The sequence below is a fragment of the Ictalurus furcatus genome, chromosome 3 (assembly GCF_023375685.1).
Source record: "Ictalurus furcatus strain D&B chromosome 3, Billie_1.0, whole genome shotgun sequence".
NCBI classification, from domain to species: Eukaryota; Metazoa; Chordata; class Actinopteri; order Siluriformes; family Ictaluridae; genus Ictalurus; species Ictalurus furcatus.
Window position 1 is genome coordinate 5,677,832 of NC_071257.1, and position 20,387 is coordinate 5,698,218.

The 20,387-nt window shown below is 39.8% G+C and overlaps 1 protein-coding gene across 1 annotated transcript in view; it reads right to left on the reverse strand.

Moving 5' to 3' along the window:
- The window catches only part of LOC128605044 (CUB and sushi domain-containing protein 1-like), a 180,029-nt gene that overhangs the window by 119,877 nt on the left and 39,765 nt on the right, over positions 1–20,387 (reverse strand). The window contains exons 11-17 of the mRNA XM_053620155.1: positions 15,547–15,729; positions 14,179–14,505; positions 11,827–12,021; positions 11,577–11,715; positions 11,067–11,254; positions 7,897–8,085; positions 866–982 (exon numbers count right to left, since the gene is read on the reverse strand). Of these exons, the coding sequence (XP_053476130.1) occupies positions 866–982; positions 7,897–8,085; positions 11,067–11,254; positions 11,577–11,715; positions 11,827–12,021; positions 14,179–14,505; positions 15,547–15,729 (1,338 nt within the window). The remainder of the gene's footprint in view (positions 1–865; positions 983–7,896; positions 8,086–11,066; positions 11,255–11,576; positions 11,716–11,826; positions 12,022–14,178; positions 14,506–15,546; positions 15,730–20,387) is intronic.

Below are 20,387 nucleotides of genomic sequence, written 5' to 3' on the forward strand. Positions count from 1 at the left end.
CATTCTGTATGCTTTATTCATCAGTCACACAAAAAGATCATGCTCACATACTCTAATGAATTACTGAACCTTACCACTGCAGGAAGTGTTTAACATTCAATGTTAAAACTTGTTTTTGCTTTGTTTTATATCAATCTATCACCTTCATTTGGAAACGTGTCTCATTAAGCTGTAGAAAAACTAACATTTCATGTCATCTACATCATACCCAGCTTTTCCACTGCTATCCCACTGCAATCCCAATCCATCCTGCTCACACTTCACTAAACTACACTCACTTTGGCACACTCACACTCACCTGAAGTGTCATTCCTGTTTTCACTCAGTGTATATTTATACAACTTGTTGTGTTCGATTCTTTGCAAGGTTTTGCCCTTCTTCTGATTGCAACTCTGAACATTATTTTCCAATTAACTTACCTGCTGATTTGGATTGTTAATAAACTTTAAGCTCATCCACATGCCTTCAAATTCCTGAGACTGTAGCTAGAGCTCGTTTCATAGTTGGTCCAAATATAGTGGTAACTGTGTACTGTATTGTGACTCATTAATATTTTGTGTTTAACATGTCCAGCAGACAGGAGTTTCAATCTAGTGTCAGGCGATACATTTGTTGGTTGATTTCTGATCATTTAGTGCGTGCAACAGCTTTAATATAACTTTCCAATGTATAATGCCTAGAACACCATTTGGCTGAATACCGTGTGAAAACACATTTTACTATGAGGTGTAAAGGGGGCCTATAAGACATTACCAAGAATAATTTGCTGTTAATTGTGGCAAAGAGGGTCTAATTGTATCTAAAATGATCATTCGTGTCAACTATCAGTGCTTGGAGCTGTAAAACTACTCGCTTCTTCACTTACCTTTGCCATGAGAGACCTCTATGGTCCATGTGCAGTTCAGAGAGTTTGGGTAGAAATCCGGAAAACCAGGAGAGAGGATAGTTCCGGTTTTCCCATGGACATAACCACCACAAAAAGCTGAAAGAAAGGGAGGTGAAAGCACACATATGGCGTCTGATTATTGAAGTTCCAGGCTTGATTTGTGTACAGCTTTATTTGTAATAAAGGGCTCCCCCTCAATCTTCTAACACCTGGAGTATGGTCTGCAACACCGACGCTGCAGCTTCCTTTGGTAATTATTCATGTGCATCCTTGTATATCAATTTAGTTTTCTTGCTAACAATAACAGCATGCAATACAATGATGATTAAGCCCATGGACTGCCTTGTAAGATTGGATTTGATTAGTATTCCAATTGTGGAAAAAGATTACCCAAAGAAATTGCGACATAAAAAATAAAAAAAGAGTCTAGGAGGATTAGATATGTAAATCTAGGTCAGACTCAGTAAACTATATCCCATGATGCCGAGAATCTAATATGCACTTTATAAATTCCATAAACAAACTTTAAACTCCTTCCCTAAGTTACTTGTAGAGAAAATTATAGTGACGATGTGTGGGGGGAAAAAAAAACTTTTCTAAATGAAACGTATTTAGCAGACTGGAAAACGGATATAGAACCAAGCTCAATGTTCTCACAAATGTCTCATTTCTGGGTTTTAATAGAACAAAACCGAGCCATTTTGCTTGCTAGGGTATTGAATTTTGGATACATTTACAGTAAAACAAAAGTTTGTAAATGGATATGGAAATAGCACCGCTTTTCATAAACAAACGTATGGAGTGTGCAGCTCGAGGCTACAGGTATAGTGATGCTAGTGATTAAACGAAGCTTGCGTTGTGTACATATGCATGCTCTGGGCCACGATGAAAATTTAATCTACATATGCGGTTGTTTCACTGTAATACAAATAATGTACAAGTACAGTTGCAATCAGAATTATTCAACGCCCATTGCAGGTCTGGTTTATTTTCAAAATATACAGACTTTCAGCTGTTTGCAATGAACAAATCAAACAAAGGCAAAAATAAATAATTCAACACAACTAATGCTTCAAATGGTTTCCTCAAATTCAACTGAAAATGCAACTTATAATGATTTCGCCAGTCTCGAATTTATTCAACCCCCTGAATAGAATCCCTCACAACAGCACAAATATGCAAAACAGGCGTTGTCTCAAACACACCTGATGCAACTAATCAAAGGCTTCATTAGTTGCACCAGGTGTGCTTGAGCTGGAACACATGAAATACCTGAACTGGCTAGGGGCAGAAAATACAAAAACTACATGTTTGATTTGTTCATTGCGAACAGCTGAAAGTCTGTAAATTTTGACAATAAACCTGATTTGCAATGGGGGTTGAATACTTTGATTGCAACTGTAATGGCAACGCACCAATCTACAGTACATAGGCTAGGAACTCATTTATCATTTACTGGCAAAGTAACACACTGTCAATCAGTGCTTTCTGTAAGAAATCCTATGATATTCGCTTGAGGCAAAAGTTTAAAAACATTGCTGAACGCGTCCGAATCAGTGTTCTGAATGAAATAAATATTATTTTGCTGTAGATACATGGATGTTACGGATGTAACCAAATAAAAATGCATTACTCGGACTGAGCAGAGAACGTGTTAGAAAGGGATACAAATACGAATAGTATGGATCTGGGGACTAGGATCCCGCAGGACTATATATATATATATATATATATATATATATATATATATATATATATATATATATATATATATATATATATATATATATAAAATAAAAAGTCATTTCGAGGACAAGGTCTTTACTTTCATGTGGCACTTGAAAGTGAAGCTTGCGGGCAGGTTTGCCAGGTTTCTGCAAAATTCCCACCCCAACTTTATTTCAAAATCCGCAAAAAAAACCCTTAAAACTAGCCCACAACTTTAAGCACTGGACAGGCACTTTCTCACTCTTTATACGTGAAACAAGCTCACAGTTGTGCACACATTTCTGATGCGCACTCCATAAAGATAGTCCCTTAACACCACATAATGTGTACTGGGCAATATACAGCATATTTCATCTAACATATTTGATATAACTGATCGTTATCAGTTCGTAGATGTTTCACAAGGTTGTTTTAGGCCCACTGCTTTTTTCTTTATAAATGGTCAACATGGAATCAGCTTCCACTGTTATGCTGATGACACACAGTTGTATGTTTCAGCAAAGCCAGAATACAGACACCAGCTTAATAAAGTTGAGGAATGTGTAAAGGACATTAGACTCTGGATGCTTATTAACTTCCTATTACTTAATTCTGACAAGACAGAAGTACTTCTACTAGGAACACATGCAGTTGGAAGTAAGCTTTCTGATTACACAGTAACACTGGATGGCCTTTCTGTTCCATCATGTGCAACTGTAAAAGACCTTGGTGTGATTATTGACTCGTCTTTCCTTTGAAGTAGCCTAAACAAGCTCCAGTTAGTCCAGAATGCAGCTGCAAGAGTCCTTACTAGAACCAGAAGATACGACCACACCACAACATCTTATCCACAATCTATTGGCTCCTTGTAAAATTTCGCACTGATTATAAAAGACTACTATTGACCTTTACAGCACTGAAAGGTCTCGCGCCACAGTACCCGAGCGAATTTTTGGTCTTTTATGATCCGCCACGCCTACTGCGATCAAAAGGTGCAGGCCATTTGTTGGTACCTCGAATTGTGAAGGCTACAGCAGGGGGAATAGTTTTCTCTTACAAAGCCCCATAGTTATGGATCAGACTTCCAATTAGTGTTCGGGACTCAGACACAGTCTGTGTTGAAGTCCAGGCTAAGAACATTTGTTTAGTCAAGCCTTTTGTGAATAGTTTTTCGTAGGTAAAGGAGCCGATCTAGAGGGCTCACAGGCATGGAGTGTTGTAGTGAACTGGGATGTTTGGATTCTTTTACAATACTGTCTCCATTTTACAATGATGTGGGATGCAAAAGGTACACAATTCGCGATATACACAAAATCATGTGCAGATGTGGCCATTGAGAATGCGCGTGAAAGGAAACCTGTGATTTTATGCGGTATCACACGCATGCTGCGGGTGCAGTAATGACAAGACCAATACGGGAGAATTAATGTTTCATTTGAACAAACACGGCTTGCTAGATACAATAGTTCTACCAGGACATAAACTGTATATAGAATATATTCCTTTTCCAACCAAACGGTGCTGGTTCTTGTACTGAAGCCCAAGATCTGCTTGCACTTGGCCGGCATTGCTTATGCAAAACCTAATTTAAACAAGCTTTTAATTACTAGACTGAATTATGCAAAGTGAACGTTATCAATTCACATAGTACAGGTACTATAAGTATAGTATTTAACTTAACATGGCTAAGACATGTGGTAGAATAGCACAGTGCTAATGTGGTTGAATTGCTACAGTAATGCATGTATTTATGAATCAATGATCAAACTTCAAATGTAAAACAAATTCACATGCCAAATGTAAAAATGCTATGAATATTTGAATTATTAATGATTTATTGGCATGTGTGCAGTACAGGTATTGTACAATAAACGAATTATGGAATTCTGTGTTCACGTGAAACCGGCTTTTACAATTTTTAAAATCAGAGAAAAGAACGAAAGTTTTCATTGGCAAGGAAATAGAAAGTGGAATTCATTCAACGCTACTTTGAGGAAAGACATTCATATTTTCATGTGCACTGATGAATCGACCTTCTACACTGCAAAAAAAACAACAACAAAAAAAAAAACCTCATTGAATCCACACTTTCACCTGAGCCGGGGATCGAACCGAGGTCGCCGGCATTCGGCAAGTAAATTCAATAAGCTTTTTTTGGTCAACTTCTGTGTTCACTTTAAACCAGTTTTTCAATAGGGAAACTTTAAATCTAAGAAAAGAACAAAAGTTTCCACTGGGAAGAAAGGAGAAAGTGGAATACATTCAACGTTACTTTGAGGAGCGACATTCATATTTTCATGTGCACCGACGCATCGACTTTTGAAACGGCTCACGGGCAGATTTCTATTGCAATACAACAAAATTTATGTGACAATTTGTTTGTTTTTTAAAGGATGACATCATCAAACACACCATTATATCCGTAAAAGGTCAACTGAAGGGAAACAGAAACTTGTTTTTTTTTTTTTTTTTAATGCATTTTTACTTTGTCGATAACAGAACAGCAAATTTACACTGTTACACAAGCTGTACACTCACTACTTTACATTGCAGCAAAGTGTCATTTCTTCAGTGTTGTCACATGAAAAGATATAATTAAATATTTACAAAAATGTGAGTGGTGTACTAATATATATATATATATTTTATATATATATATATATATATATATATATATATATATATATATATATATATATATAAAATTTAGGTTTTCTCGACTGTCGTGAACCATTTTACAAAGCCATAAAAGTACCGGTGCAAACCAAGTGCTACTGTACTTATCTAACAGCACAGAGCAATTCTAAGAATTAATCAAAAAAATATTTTTTGTTAAAAATTACACCAACAAAGCAAAGAATGGGTGAAATCAGCTGTAGAAATAAACATTTGGACTGAGCAGACAGAAATCCATAAATGGCTTAACATGGTTTAATCATATATTTCTAACTCCTAGAACAGGTATGAATATAACTGTCCTGTTGGTCCCATCTATAATGAACATCAGGCTCAGATGAAAGTGCATCAGACCAAAGTATATTCCATTAGGAGGGAAAGGCACAGGGGTGATAAGGAGCAGGCAGAGGAGGCAACTAGAAATTCTGAATGAAATGGGCTGTGGTTTGATTATGCTTACTGGAAAACACTTCATGTGCTTATATCAATTCCCCTCCACGCAATCCCTGTGCACATACACAGTCAGGTAGCAAAAACAAACCACTCAAGTGAGCACTCTCCTGTACGTCATTCTTCCTTCTTTAACCAATGACTTCTCCTTTTTCTTCCATAAAATTATCTGTGAAACTTTTTACTCATCAAAAATGTATGACTTAGGAGAGTATTCGGACTGCTTATGCTTTCTCTTGCTGATAGATAAGGCTGGTCCCTACTAACTAGTCATGGGGTAGTAGATAGAGATGGGATGAGAGGAAAAAGTCTCACAGAATCGCTTTATTAGAGTCCTCCGTCTCACTCCGGGACATCACCGTAGTCAGTTTTACTACCTGTTACTCATCATTAAACTCATTATGTCGAGTAATGATAATAATAATAATAATAATAATCGTCAGTATGTCCGCCTTGTTTATTAGTGGTGTTTCTGTTATTTCTAAAATTCTGGGTGTTTACGATGTAGAAGTGCATACAGTGAATATTTACTACCAAAATTGTGCACATCTGTATTCAGACCTCAGGTGTACCTTCAGACTTAAGCAGACTTATTAAGAAGTTAAAGGAGAGTTACACAAGCAGGGTGGAGTTTGAGTAAGACAGAGGCGTGTCGCAGTTACGCACGATTCTGGTCCTGAAACTCATTTATCTTGTGCAAGGAGCAGTATTAAGTCCAGCGCCACTGTCTGACAGTCTGGTGTAACCACAGCATTCATCATCCCTTTAAAATCAACAAAAGTTGTTTTTTTTTCCCTGCACAGAGGACTTGCAATCAACATTATTCAACATCCATTGCAAATCAGGTTTATTATCAAAATCTACAGACTTTCAGCTGTTTGCAATGAACAAATCAAACAAAAGCAAGTGAAATAGTTCAACACAACAAATGCTTCAAGTGGTTTCCTCAACTGAAAATGAAACTTATAATGATTTCTCCGGTTTCAAAATTATTCAACTCCCTGAATAGAATCCCTCACAACAGCACAAATATGCAAAACAGGTGTTGTCTCAAACACACCTGATGCAACTAATCAAGGGCTTCATTAGTTACACCAGGTGTGCTTGAGCTGGAACAGATGAAATACCTGAACTGGCTAGGGACAGAAAATTTATGAAATACCTGGACAGGGCAGAAAAAGGAAGCTATCGACGGCTGCAACCAGATTTCTGAGCCGGCAGGTTGTGAAAATCCCTCGAGTGACTGTAAAGGACCTGCAGCAAGACTGGCAACAGGCACTGAGGTTTCAGTGAGCACAGTAAGGTGCGTACTAAACGCAGAAGTTTTCCATGCCAGAACTCCAAGACGTACACCACTACTGACCCAAAAGCACAAGAAAATTTGGCTCAAAATCATATAACTAAGCCACAGACATTTTGGGATTCTGTCCTGTGGAGCGATGAAACAAAACTGGAACTTTTCGGCACGATGGATCAGCGGTATGTCTGGAGGAAGAAGAATGAAGAAAGAACACTCTGTCCACAGTCAAACATGGTGGAGGCTCGGTGATGCTCTGGGGCTGCTTTGCATCCTCTGGCACTGGAAACCTGCAGCGTGTGGGAGGTGAGATGGATTCATTGAAGTCTCAGGAAATCCTAGGAGAAAACGTCATGTTGTCTGTGAGGAAGCTGAAGCTTGGGTGTCATTGGACCGTCCAACAGGACAATGATCTCAAGCATACCTCAAATTCCATCGAGGCTTGGTTGAATGAGAAGTCCTACAAGATTCTACAGGGCCATCACAGTCACCTGACTTGAACGCCATAGAAAATCTCTGGTGGGATTTGAAAAAGGCGGTTGTAGCACGCAAACCCAAGAATATTACTGAACTGGAGGCCATTACTCATGAGGAATGGGATAAGATTCCTCAGGAATGCTGCCAGAAGCTGGTATCTGGATATGTATCTCGTTTGCAGCAGGACATAACAGCAAAAGGGTGCTCTACTAAGTACTAAAGATGCTTGCTATGAAGGGGTTGAATAATTTTGAGACTGGAGAAGTCATTATATGTTGCATATATATATATATATATATATATATATATATATATATATATATATATATATATATATATATATAAGTAAGATACCACTTAAAATATTAGATAGATATATAGATAGATAGAGGAGAAGAGTTACCATCACAGCTGGGCAGAGCATGGTTCCACTGATGGTTCCTTTCACAGACAATGGGCTCATCATCACTCAACGTGTAGCCCTTATCACAGCTGAAAGTCACCTGGGAGCCAATGGCAAAGTTATCACCATGCCTCTTGCCATTTACAGGAATCCCAGGATCCAAGCATGAATCACTCTCCATCATGATACCTGCAGAAATGTAGAGGACTGTTTAATTCTACCTCTGGGGCCTAAAAATGAACAGAGGGAGTTGTCAGAAACACTTCACACAGTATAAATCATCTGTGGTTAGCTCCCCATAGATCTCTGTATTGCTCTCTCCCTCTAACTATAAAAATTAAAAACATTTTTTAGCACTTTTTATTTTATAATCCAGTGTTTAGTATATATCGTAATAGCAAGATCATGGTAAACTATTTTACTGTCACAGCTCAGTCAGATCAGAACTCAAATTCCCAAGATGCAACACTCACTTCTCATGCACGCATGCGCTCACCATCCCCGGAGTTCTGATCAGACACACCTGGCACCAATCATACACACACACTCTCACCGCTAGTACTTAGGGAAGTCATTCACCCAGAATCTACGCGAAGTATACGCTCAGTCACTCGTTTGTCTGCGTTACCAAGCTGTTCTAGTTTGTTTGTTTTCTCGGATCCTCGACCCTTGTTTCTGGTTTCGACTACGCTCTCTGCCTGACCCCGTTTGTGTTGTTCGCCCGATCGCTTGACCTTTGCCTGTCCTACGACTACGTTTCTTGAACTTCCCAATACGACGCTCTACACCTACCGCCCGCTCCTGCTTCCGTGCCGATTCGAGGTTCGTGACAGTTACAAAACATTTTTCTGAGATATTGTGATATATTTTTTTTAAGTATTTCTTTTTTTTTTTTTTTTAAATAGAATTTTTTTTTAAACTTAATATTTAAAACGGTAAAATATTAAGATTTTTTGCAATATTTCAGTATTCATTTTTTTATGTATTTATTTAAAAATATTTTTATAATTTTTTTTTTTTTAATGCAACTACTGTTTTGCTGGCCATTTGTTAGCAAACTGTGATACACATCATGCACTGCAGAAAACTCTTTGAGAATCCTTATGATATTTTCTTACAGGAAATACCTTAACAGATTCCCCCCCCATAGCTTCGGACTCGATCCCGATATTAGGTTATAATACCTGAACAATGATCATGTGATCCAATAAATAGCAGAGGCGATGCACAGTTATAAAAAGCATGCTGTCAGAATCAGATCATTGTGAGCAGTGAATATCTTTTAAGCGAATCTGGCCATCACTTGCCCCTCTCCACCTTCCACCATGTTCTCTTGTGTCACGCTCTCTCAATCTCGTTCCTTATGTCGTGGATATTATTACGATGGTGTCATTCAACCCAGTCCAAAAATGAAAGCAATTTTCTTAATTCCCTTGTACTGGTCATGGAGCTTTATGTATTTTTTTTAAAGATTGATTGACATATCACTGAGATATATATACACTCACCATCCACTTTATTACGAACATCTGTACACCTGCTCATTTATGCAATTATCCTATCAGCCAATCATGTAGCAGCAGAACAATGCATAAAATCATGCAGATACTGGCCAAGAGATTCAGTTAATGTTAACCTCAGAATGGGGAAAAAAGTGTCATCTCTGTGACTTTGATGTGGCATGGTTACTGGTTCCAGATGGGCTGGGTATATCTCCTGGGATTTTCACACACACACACACACACACACACACACACACACACCCACACACACACCCACACACACACACACCAGCGTCTACAGTTTATATAGAATGGCGTGGAAGATACAAAACATCTTGTGAACGGAGTCTACAGGCTGAAACACCTTGCTGATGGAGATCAGAGGAGAATGACCAGACTGGCTTGAGCTGACAGGAAGTCTAGAGTAGCTCAAATAAGCCCTATTTACAAGTGTGGTCAGCAGAAAAGCATCTCAGCATGCACAACACATCAACCTTGAGGTGGATGGGCTGCAACAGAAGATGCTCCAGTCCTGTATGTCAAGAACAAGAATCTGAGGCTATCATGGCCACAGGCTAACTGAAACTGGACATTTGAAGACTGGGAAAGAAAAAAAAAAAAAAAAGTCAGGTGATATTTTTTTTTTCTAATCTTCAACTGTACACTTTCAGTGAGTCTGTGGCTATGATCGCCTCAGATTCCTGTTCTTGGCTGACTGGAGAGGATAAAGATGTGGTCTTCTGCTGTTGTAGCACATCCACCTCAAGGTTTGATGGTTTGTGCATGCTGAGATGCTTTTCTGGTGACTAGAGTCAGCAAAACGTGATTATACGCATTACTATATCCTTCCTGGCAGAATGAACCAATCTGGCCATTTTCCTCTGACCTATCATCAACAAGCCACTCCCACCCACAGAACTGTCGCTCACTGGATGTTGTTTGTTTTTCGCACCATCCTGTGCAAACTCTAGACACTTGTGTGTGAAAATCCCAGGAGATTCTGAAATACTCAAACCAGCCCATCTGGCACCAACAACCATGCTACAGTTAAAGTCACAGAGATCACGCCTTTCCTCCATTCTGATGTTCTGACGTAGAATCTGTGCACATGTTTATATTATATATACACATTATAATATACCTACATCCTGTATTTTTACAGAAATGTTAATAGTAAAACGCTACATTTTCATTGCAAAATAATGCACTCATGCTTGGTTTGTAATATAGCTCACTTGACTGGAATATTATCAACACATTAAAATTTTATCACGCTGTAAATCTCTAAACATCATCTTGACTACAGCAGAATTAATAATTCAGTATGGTTAGTGATCTTTCACAGTTATATACTGCCTCTCGTTATCATTATTGGTCATGCAATACCAATACTGTTTTACTGTAGAAAAAAAAACACCAAAAAACTTCTAATTTGTCCTTGGAGAGGTTTAAATGACAGGAACATAGCCCAAAACTCTTTTGTAACTAAGAAAAGAACCAGCAGGTGAATGTGGGCAGAAGAACAAACCTTTTGGGAGACATGAAGCAGAAACAGCTCCTTCACCTGCTGTAAAGTGCACTTAGTGCATTGTACGTGAGCCAACAGTTTTTATACCTCGTCTAGTACACTATGTTTGGATCGAGGCGACGCCTCTGAGGCTGACTCACTCTCATAGCGGATCTGGAAGCCCTCGCTGGAGCGGCTGTTGTCGGTGGTGAACAGGAGGTACATGGAGTTTCCAGTGCTGATGAGGAAGTGGGGAGCCTGAGTGCCGTGGTACTCGCCAATCAGAGGGGATGAATTGGAAGGCCCATCTCGAACCTCCAGCGTATCATAATTAACCTCTGTCTGAAATCTGAATGGGGGAAGAGTGTCTGGTTATGGCCCCGATCATTAGCAGAATTACTCTAATGAGACAGATTAAGTGTGAAAGATAATGGACAAAATGGTGGGAATTAAGGAGGTGTGAAACAGTATGGATAACTGCACAGCCGACAGTTTGTGGTACATCCCTAAAACTAATGACATTTTTTGCAATGTCATCATCTAAACTGAACTGGTGTAGCATAACTATTTCGGATTCCATAGCCATACTGGGCCACTATTACATTTATAAAAGGAAGGTAGGGTTGGGAGAGGATATAGATGTTAAGTTACTGCAGCAGGGGAATCAATACCTGTCAAAAGAAATCTTGATAGCATGATCCTTCCTGGCTTCGATCACCCATTCACAGTTCAGAGAGTCTTTGTAGTAGCTAGGCCAGCCTGGGGACAGCAGAACTCCAGCCGGAGCAGTTAAATGCCCACCACAGGGAGCTTGTAAAAATGAAAGCAGAGAAAAAAAGGACCCATCTTTAACCCCATACACTATCATCAAGCAAGGTACATTTAATTCTCTTCTGGAGCAGTGTGAGAAATAAGGCCTACCTTCACAACGGGGCACAGCCGCGTTCCATACCACGTTACCATCCTGGATGATGCAGGTGATAGATTCCGAGCCGTGCGTTTTGATGAAGCCCTCGTCACATGTAAAGAGGACCGAGCTTCCCAGTAAGAAGTGCTCTCCGAAGCGCTGGCCGTTAATGGGGATGCCTGGGTCATGACATTCATTCTGGCCAAAGGCTGGAGTAGGAAGATGAAAGTGAAAATCAATGTACGTGTCAAAAAGATTGAATCTCAAACTGCACAATGCAGGTCACGTCAGATCTCTTGGATCTCGTGGAATGGTAGACAGAAAAAAGTGTCTGCTCCAAATACAACAACCCCTGATTGTAGTGACCTAGTTTCCTTATCTGCAATTTAGTTCTGTATTTATGCTTTTTTTTTTGTCTAACCACAATCTTAGTTTGGAGGACATAAGACCCAACTTTGTATGTGTGTGTGTGTGTGTGTACATCGAATTTTCCCCTAAAGGCAGATGCGCCTGGTGCGCTGAGTGGCACATGGATATCACGGGTGTCAGAAATTTCAACTATTTGCCAAGTGCAAAAAGCTGCGCTGTAGAATTTTTGCCGAGCTATTTTTTTTTTTCTAAACCTCAGTTAGAGAGTAACATCTGCTTTGTGAAAGGAAGACGGTTAATGCACGGGAACCAACGGCCTCAGAGCAAAAGTTCACAACCTAGTTCCACATTGAGACATCACTTCCTGCCTGAGACGGTCCAGGTTTCATCATTATAGACTCCACTGGTGAGATATCAAAGCACAAGAACTTCCAACATTGACATCTCACAAACAACTGCTGTCATCTCAAACAACCAGCCACCTGAGTGGTAAATGCTAAAAACCGTACATTTTGTTGAGGGGGTCGGTGACTTCACTTTGATACGATAGACGTAATGTTAAAACTCTAATGAAGTCAGAAAATATGCTCATAATCAAACTCCTTCCAACACACTTACAGAAGCACTGCTTGACTCTATAGTATACAGTTGTAGTTGAGATATTTATAATGGCACTGTCAACTAGAAGACGTTCCCTTTCGAGTCTGGCTCCTCTCACGGTTTCTTCCTCATGTCGTCTCAGGGAGTTTTTCCTCGCCACCGTCACCTCTGGCTTGCTGATTAGAAATAAACTTATACATTTAAAATGTGTATGCTTTGTGACGATGTCCATTGTTGAAAGCACTATATAAAGAAATCCAATTTAAATCAATTGATTCAGATGAGACTAAAATCCCAGGGATTTCCAGGAATAATTACATTATCCCACCTACTCATGTAAAACTAATCCAATTCGGAATAGTGATGCAAATCATATGCTAAGGCCTTCAGTGTCACCAGATATCAACCCAACTGATCTATTAGAAGAATGACGTTCATCCCTACAATCTTATTCTAGATACTTGCAGAATCTATATCAAGGTGCATTGAAGCTGTTCTGGAAGCTTGTGGTGTCCTATCACCTTACTGAGACGTTCAATGTTGGTTTTTCCCGTCAACTGTCGCTCTATACCAGGGGTGTCCGTCCAATCTTATCCGGAAAGGGCCGGTGTGGGTGCGGGTTTGCATTCCAACCAAGCAGAAGCCACACCTGAGTCTCTTGAAAGCCAAGATCAACTGATTAAACAGGTGGAATCAGGTGTGGGTCCTGCTCGGTTGGAATGAAAACCTGCACCCACACCGGTCCTTTCCGGATAAGATCAGACACCCCTGCTCTATACACATGATACCCGTTAACACATGACTCGGCATACAAGTTATAGGGCATCCTCTATCGAATCTAGAATAAAAACAATTTCTGCAATATTCCATTCTCCACAAACGTACACCGCAGCTAAGAAAGTGCTGGGCAGCAATTTTGAGGTAAGCATCTCTAATGGCATAGAAGATATAAAAGTGAAAATTTCATAAGGGACCTTCCCAAGATTTTATGATTTAGAAAATGTCACAAAACAGGGGCTAACAAGTGTTAATTAAAGGGTAATTACAAACCACACACTAAAGTACTCATTTGAAAAAGCCTTTTGAAGAGTGAATAAAAAAAAAAAAAATAGAAATGCATAGTAAAAAGTGCAACGTCAATAAGCATTTCACTATTTCATGTGAGCGAGACAGACTCAATGTGCTGCATAATTGAACGCTTCCTATCTACTTGCATGTGTTAAAAAAAAAAAAATAATGAAAAAGGACTTTCAATCACTTTAGCACAAATTTCTCCACCGAAAAATTATTATACTTAAGGCTAACTAGACATTACTGAGATGTCCCTGTTTCTCACCAAGAAAAATATAACTCGGTACGTCAATAAAAAAAGGCCGGTAATAAAATGAAGTGTTTACTCGTGTAGGTGATGTTGAAGCCCTTCCCCGTGTTGGAGTGGTCCGACTGGAACTCCAGGCGCATGATGTTGCCATTACTGGCAATCTGTGAGGGCACATCCTTCCCAGAGAAGGTCCCAAATGTGGTGGGCTCGGGCATCCCATCATCCTTCACTATGAGATAGTCAAACTGAGGCTCCACGTCGAAGTCGCTGAAAATGAGATGGATCCGACTGCCCGCCTCGGCTATGATGAGCCACACGCAGTTCATGTTGTTGCCGTACTCTTCGGGGTAGTTGGGCGAGAGGATGATGCCCGACGGTGCAGTGAAATTAAAGAAGCAGGAGACTGCAGAGGGAAGAAGAGAAATGGGAATAACTATCCATGCCATCCATTATCCACCTGCACTGAGAAAAAGTCTATTTTCATTCTTGAAGCATACACGAAGAATTCATTTGATAGCTTTTGTGTTCCACCCGAAATTGTATGACATGAGGGAGCAAAGGGGGCTTAAAGGAAGAATCCTTATTTATTAAAAGTCTTTATTATTAACCTGTGATTTCCAGTGGTGACCAAGATTTATTTTGTAATGAAATTCTAAGATCAATAGAATAACCCCCTTTATCAGTATGTTTCGGTAACGGTTTCCTACGATCCCATTTGACTACCCATTAATAATGGCACCTGAGGAATTTAGCCCTTGCTTGTTCTCCGTATAAGGAACGAGATGCAGCAGCACTTTAGTCCTTTAGTCCGTCTCACCTCCTCATCTGTACGCTCAGACATTGCAATGCTTCAACTTTCATGCATTCACCACCTTCAACACCAGCCCAATATTTCCTTTGAGTCCACTGTTTGCTCTTGCACTTCTCATTAATACGTCATTAAATGTTATTAGCACCGGAATTAGCATGAGGAATCACTAAACACATAAATATTTCAATATATACTATTTAATATGTACAGCGAGGAGTTTTTCCTTGAACCAAGAGCAGAATTTTGAAAATGAGCTGCTTGGCTGATGCAGGAGATGACTCAAGTGGTCTGGAGCTTGGCTAGGGCCCAAAAGGCATCAAACAATAACAAAATGATTAATTCACAAGGTGCCTTGCCCAAACTACAAAAGCGCTCCGACATGGACAAAAACATCTTACAATAAGCACATCGCCAACATAACCAGGAGCTAGCGGCATTCTTCCTGTAAAAACATGGCATGCAAAACAAATGAGGTTATAATAGATCGCAAAATGTGTCGGCTCAGAAACGCCAGCCAGCACTCTGCCATTCGGATTGGCGTCATCGATCTGTCAAGCCTCTCCAGTGCAGTGTGTTCATCACTCTAAATGGCAGAGCGTTAATTATAGCTGCACATTTTGGAAGAGGACTTACAGACGCAGCTGGGTTTGTTTCCAGACCACTGGTTGTTTTGCTGGCACGATATAGTCCTCTCTCCGACCAGCTCGAAGGCAGCCTGACACTCAAAGGTCAGCACGTCGCCGTGCAAAAAACTGTCTCCCTTTCGCTTGCCATAGGCTGGGACTCCCGGGTCTCCGCACCCTCCTTTGTCAATCTCTGTTAGGAAAGAAAAAGAGAAAGAAACAAATACAGTCAAGTCAAGAATTACAGAATTATTGGAACTCGACAATACAATGGGCAAAAATGACTGTGTGAACTGCAAAAGTCAGGTAATGGACTAAAAAACAAAAAAAAGTGGTTGATTAGACACACAGTGGTTGATTAGACATGCTTTGGGGCTGTTTTACAATTAGTAGGCTGTTGACACTTGAGGTAATTGTTACTACCATGTTGTCTACACCAGAATATTTAAGCCCAAAAACTTCTAGCAGAAGGTTAACACGTAGCTGAAGATGGATCTTTTAGATCCGTCACAGAATTCGTTGCTGGTACAAAATCATAAAATAAAATAAAAAATAGAACAAATAAAACAAAACGGTGGTCTGAATTGAAGAAGGAAGTCCACATGCACAAATCTGTGAATAAAAAGCATATTGAAATGGTTTGAATGGATGCAAGAATGTCCAGCATCCTTCTATAAGAGTGTTCTTTCACTTTTTTATACAAAGGAAGAAGCTGGATGCTGTAATTCTCTGCAGAGAAAGCTTCATTTAAAAACCTGTAATTTGCAGGAAAAAAAAAACAAGAAAGGTTAAAATATATTTTCGATTCCTGTTTGTGTCTATGGCTGTTTTAGCCGGTCTGCCTTAAAGTTCAACTGGTTGCGCATTTCTGTGCTTTTCAGCTCGTCGTGATTTTAAAGAGTGGTTATTTGAGTCGAAGCAGTCTGGCCGTTCTCCTCTGAACTCTCTCAACAACGAGGTGTTTTTGCTCAAAGAACTCACCAAAGCCACACAGGAATCTGCCTGACCTGGTTAGTCCACGTACAAGAAAAAATATCAACTTTGAACCCAAATGAAAAAGAAATAAATAAAGAAAAAAAGATGTAGATTGTCCTGGTTAAACACCATTTACCATCACTTGTGTGAACCATTTAAACATAATGCACTGACTGGTTGAATAAACTACACAACATGCTGTCTTTCACAGCTTGCTTTCTGAGGATTAAAGCTCTTTCCTCGTAGGAAACGCTTTGAATTCTGGGTGAATAATGGCCTTTAGCAAAGATGTGGAAGTCGCACAAAGACAGGATGTGAAGGTGAAAGATATTTGCCATGTTTCCACACCATTTCTTTCATTTCCATAAGCTGGTGTGGATGGCTTTTATTTTATTCTTTCTTAGATACATTCATTCATTCAGTGCTGGACCGCATAAATTGACATTACCGAATAAATAATGTGTTGGTAGTGTTCATTTTTGTGAATGCTTAGTGAGCACTTCACTGCGTCAGCCAGCCTGTAATCTACAAGGAAGGTTTTTTTTTTTTTTTAAAGTACATAAGGTTTTAAGTACAATTAAAATACCTTTGAAGCCACCAGGGGCAATTAGTGGTCAGATTTACAAAGGCGCCGGGTCTATTGGCTTCGAATTAAACCTATGCTGATCTTATGATTGAGAAGCCATCAGCTAAGTGTACAATTAGCCTAATGCTCACCAGGTTGGAAACATTCCTTATCTGACTCTAAATCAAAACCAGGGAGCAATAACAATATTCACCAGAGGATTAATGTGCACTTTTAGCAAGTGGTGTTAAATTAAAATGGATGCTAATTCAATTATCCAATAATAATAATAATGTTTACCTGGTTAAAACTCTATTTGTGCCATTATCGTAAGTGCTTGACAAGCCAGATGCAGTTTTACTTGTGCACAAGTAGTAGACTTGTTTGTTTTGAATGCTAAGTGAATCCATCATTTAGACATGTGAGCATCCTTACAACAGCAGAGTGCATGCGAGTTGCAAATTTAGCTTTCATGAAGACATCTCACTTTGTTACACAATAATTTGTATATCTGTTCTAGCTTAAACGGTGTATCCATATGGTGGTCCATAAAATGCACAAAGTGAGGTCAATGAATACCTGGTTTGCTGAAGTTGGAGTGGAAGACCTGGAGTGGCCTGCACACTAACCTCAACCCCACTGAACACCTTTGGGAAGGCCTCCTCACCTGGCATCAATGCCTGACCTCACTAATGCTCTTGTAGCTGAATGAACGCAAATCCCAACAGCCACGCTCCAAAATGTAGTGGAAAGCCTTCCCAGAAGAGTGGCGGTTATTATACCAGCAAAGTGGGGAATAAATCTGTAATGGGAAGTTCATGGGACGCACATATGGGTGTGATGGTCAGGTGTCCACGAACGTTTGGGCGTACAGTGTATTCTCGAAATTCCAAGCCATAGTTACTAGTTATTTTATTGTAGACCTTTATGTGCTTGGGAAATTTTCTTCGATTTTTTTTGCTGTCAGATTACGCATGAGAATCCACATCACCCCATGAAATCAGTATTTTTATGGCATTTGGAATGTCTCATGTAAGGAATAAAACATGTCAGGGCATGCTGTTATAGGAAATTATGCTACATTCGACTTCTGAACTTATTAAATCAATTATAGTATTTTTTTTTTTAAGATAGCCTTAAGAACACCTATGACAAAAGAAGAACGTATTGAAATAATTCTTATGACTGGATCAGGAAGCTGTCGCAAGGTTGTAGTGGACTTGGCAAGCACATCATGGCAAGCACATCACACACGACACTGTTGGCAAACTTATTAACAAATTCAAAGAGACTTAAAGGATTGCAGACCAATCGAGAAGTGGACGTCCACAAACATTTACTGACAAAAGCTCAACCGAAGTGGTGCTGGTGTACATAGTCGTGTAGGGAGACTTTTGGGGCACCCTGTAGATTTAACCAACTAATGTGACTTTGATTGCTGATCTGAAGTAAATACTACTATAAAGTCTTTTAAAATAGTGTAGTGATTGTTGATTATGTGAGCTTTAGTTGAATGCAGCAATAATCCACAACGAGGACGTGTGATGAGGCCCAACCCTAAGCGCAAAGTGAATTGTTTTCCCATAACAGCATCCCTTGAAGTGTTTTATTCATTTTATACCACAGTGATTTGCCAATTACTACAATTTTTTTATTTACTGATGAACAAAACATTGTGCTTTTTTAAACATTTCTGGTTGCATTTAATGTTGTGACAACTTTGTTACTCAAGTAATAATAGCTAAAAGTTGTTTCCTCACTGGTCTCGCTCTTTTTTTTTTTTTTTACTCTTTATAGAAATGAAAAAAAAAAAAAAAAACTCAGCTTGCCATCTGTCCTCATCCTACTCGACCTCTCTGCTGCCTTTGACACGGTGACTCATCAGATTCTCCTGTCAACTCTCTCCAGTCTCCTGAAGGTATCAGTGGAACAGCTCTGCGCTGGGTGGAATCCTATCTCACAAGCAGATCTTTCAAGGTACTGTGGATGGGGGGGGACTTCTGAAATTCAGCAACTCACAACTGGAGTTCCCCACGGGTCAGATCTGGGCCCACTGCTCTTTTCTATTTATTCTACATCTCTGGGGCCTGTGATTGAGTCTCATGGTTTCTTATATGACAGCTATGCTGATGACACCCAGCACTATTTTTCATTCCAGTCTGATGATCCATCAGTCTCAGCACGCATCTCTGCCTTCCTGCCTGTCATCTCCAACTGGATGAGGGAACACCACTTTAAGCTCAACTTGGCAAAAACCGGAGCTTCTCGTCATCCCTGTCTGCCCCTCAATCAGCCACAACCTCACCATACAGCTCGGCTCAACCACACTCAAGCCAACCAAGATAGCCAGAAATCTTGGTGTGACTTTCGATGACAACTTGACCTTTACAGACCACATTTCAATAACTGCTTGATCCTGTTGGTTAATTCTGTACAACATCAAGAAAATCAGACCCTATATCACTGAACAGGCTACACAGCTACTAGTCCAGGCTCTTGGACTATTGCAACGCACTACTTTCAGGCCTCCCAGCCAGCTCCATCAAACCCCTTCAGATGATTCAGAATGCAGCAGCACACCTCGTCTTCAACCATCCCAAAAAGAACCCACGTCACACCCGTCTTCATCTCCCTCCACTGGATTCCTGTAGCCTTCCGTATCAAATTCAAGGCCTTAATACTCACGTACAAGACCTTGTCTGGAACAGCACCCCCCTACCTCAACACTCTCCTTGAGGTTTATGTTCCTTCACGCAACCTGTGATCGGTTAACAACCGGCGCCTGGTAGTGCCTACTCACTGTGGCTCAAGGTCCCTTTCTAGAACCGTCAAATTCACTATCCCTCAATGGTGGAATGAACTTCCAACCTCAATCCGGACAGAATGGGTCACTATCGTCAAAAAAACAGCTACAAACCTACCTCTTCCGTGAACAATTAACTAACCCCTAACTTGCCCCTTAAAAAAAAAAACATTCTGCACTTACACTGGCTCTTACACCTCTACTCTGCGCAGTCTGCTTTTCTAAAACTCAATTAAAAAAACGTGTATGGTAGCAGTAATTGTATTGTTCTCCGCTTGATATATCGCTTTGCTTGTATTACCTCATTTGTTAGTCGCGTTGGATAAAATGCAAATGCTAAATGAAAATGAATAAATGAATGTTGCTGAGAATCTGGAAAGCCCTCTGTCCTGAAAAACTTATTGGCTGCTACAAAGCACAGACAACAGAGATGTCACTTCCATAAATGTTAAATAAACATCTCCTAAAAGAAAGCATTGCCATATCAATGACGTAGTTAATATTAGTC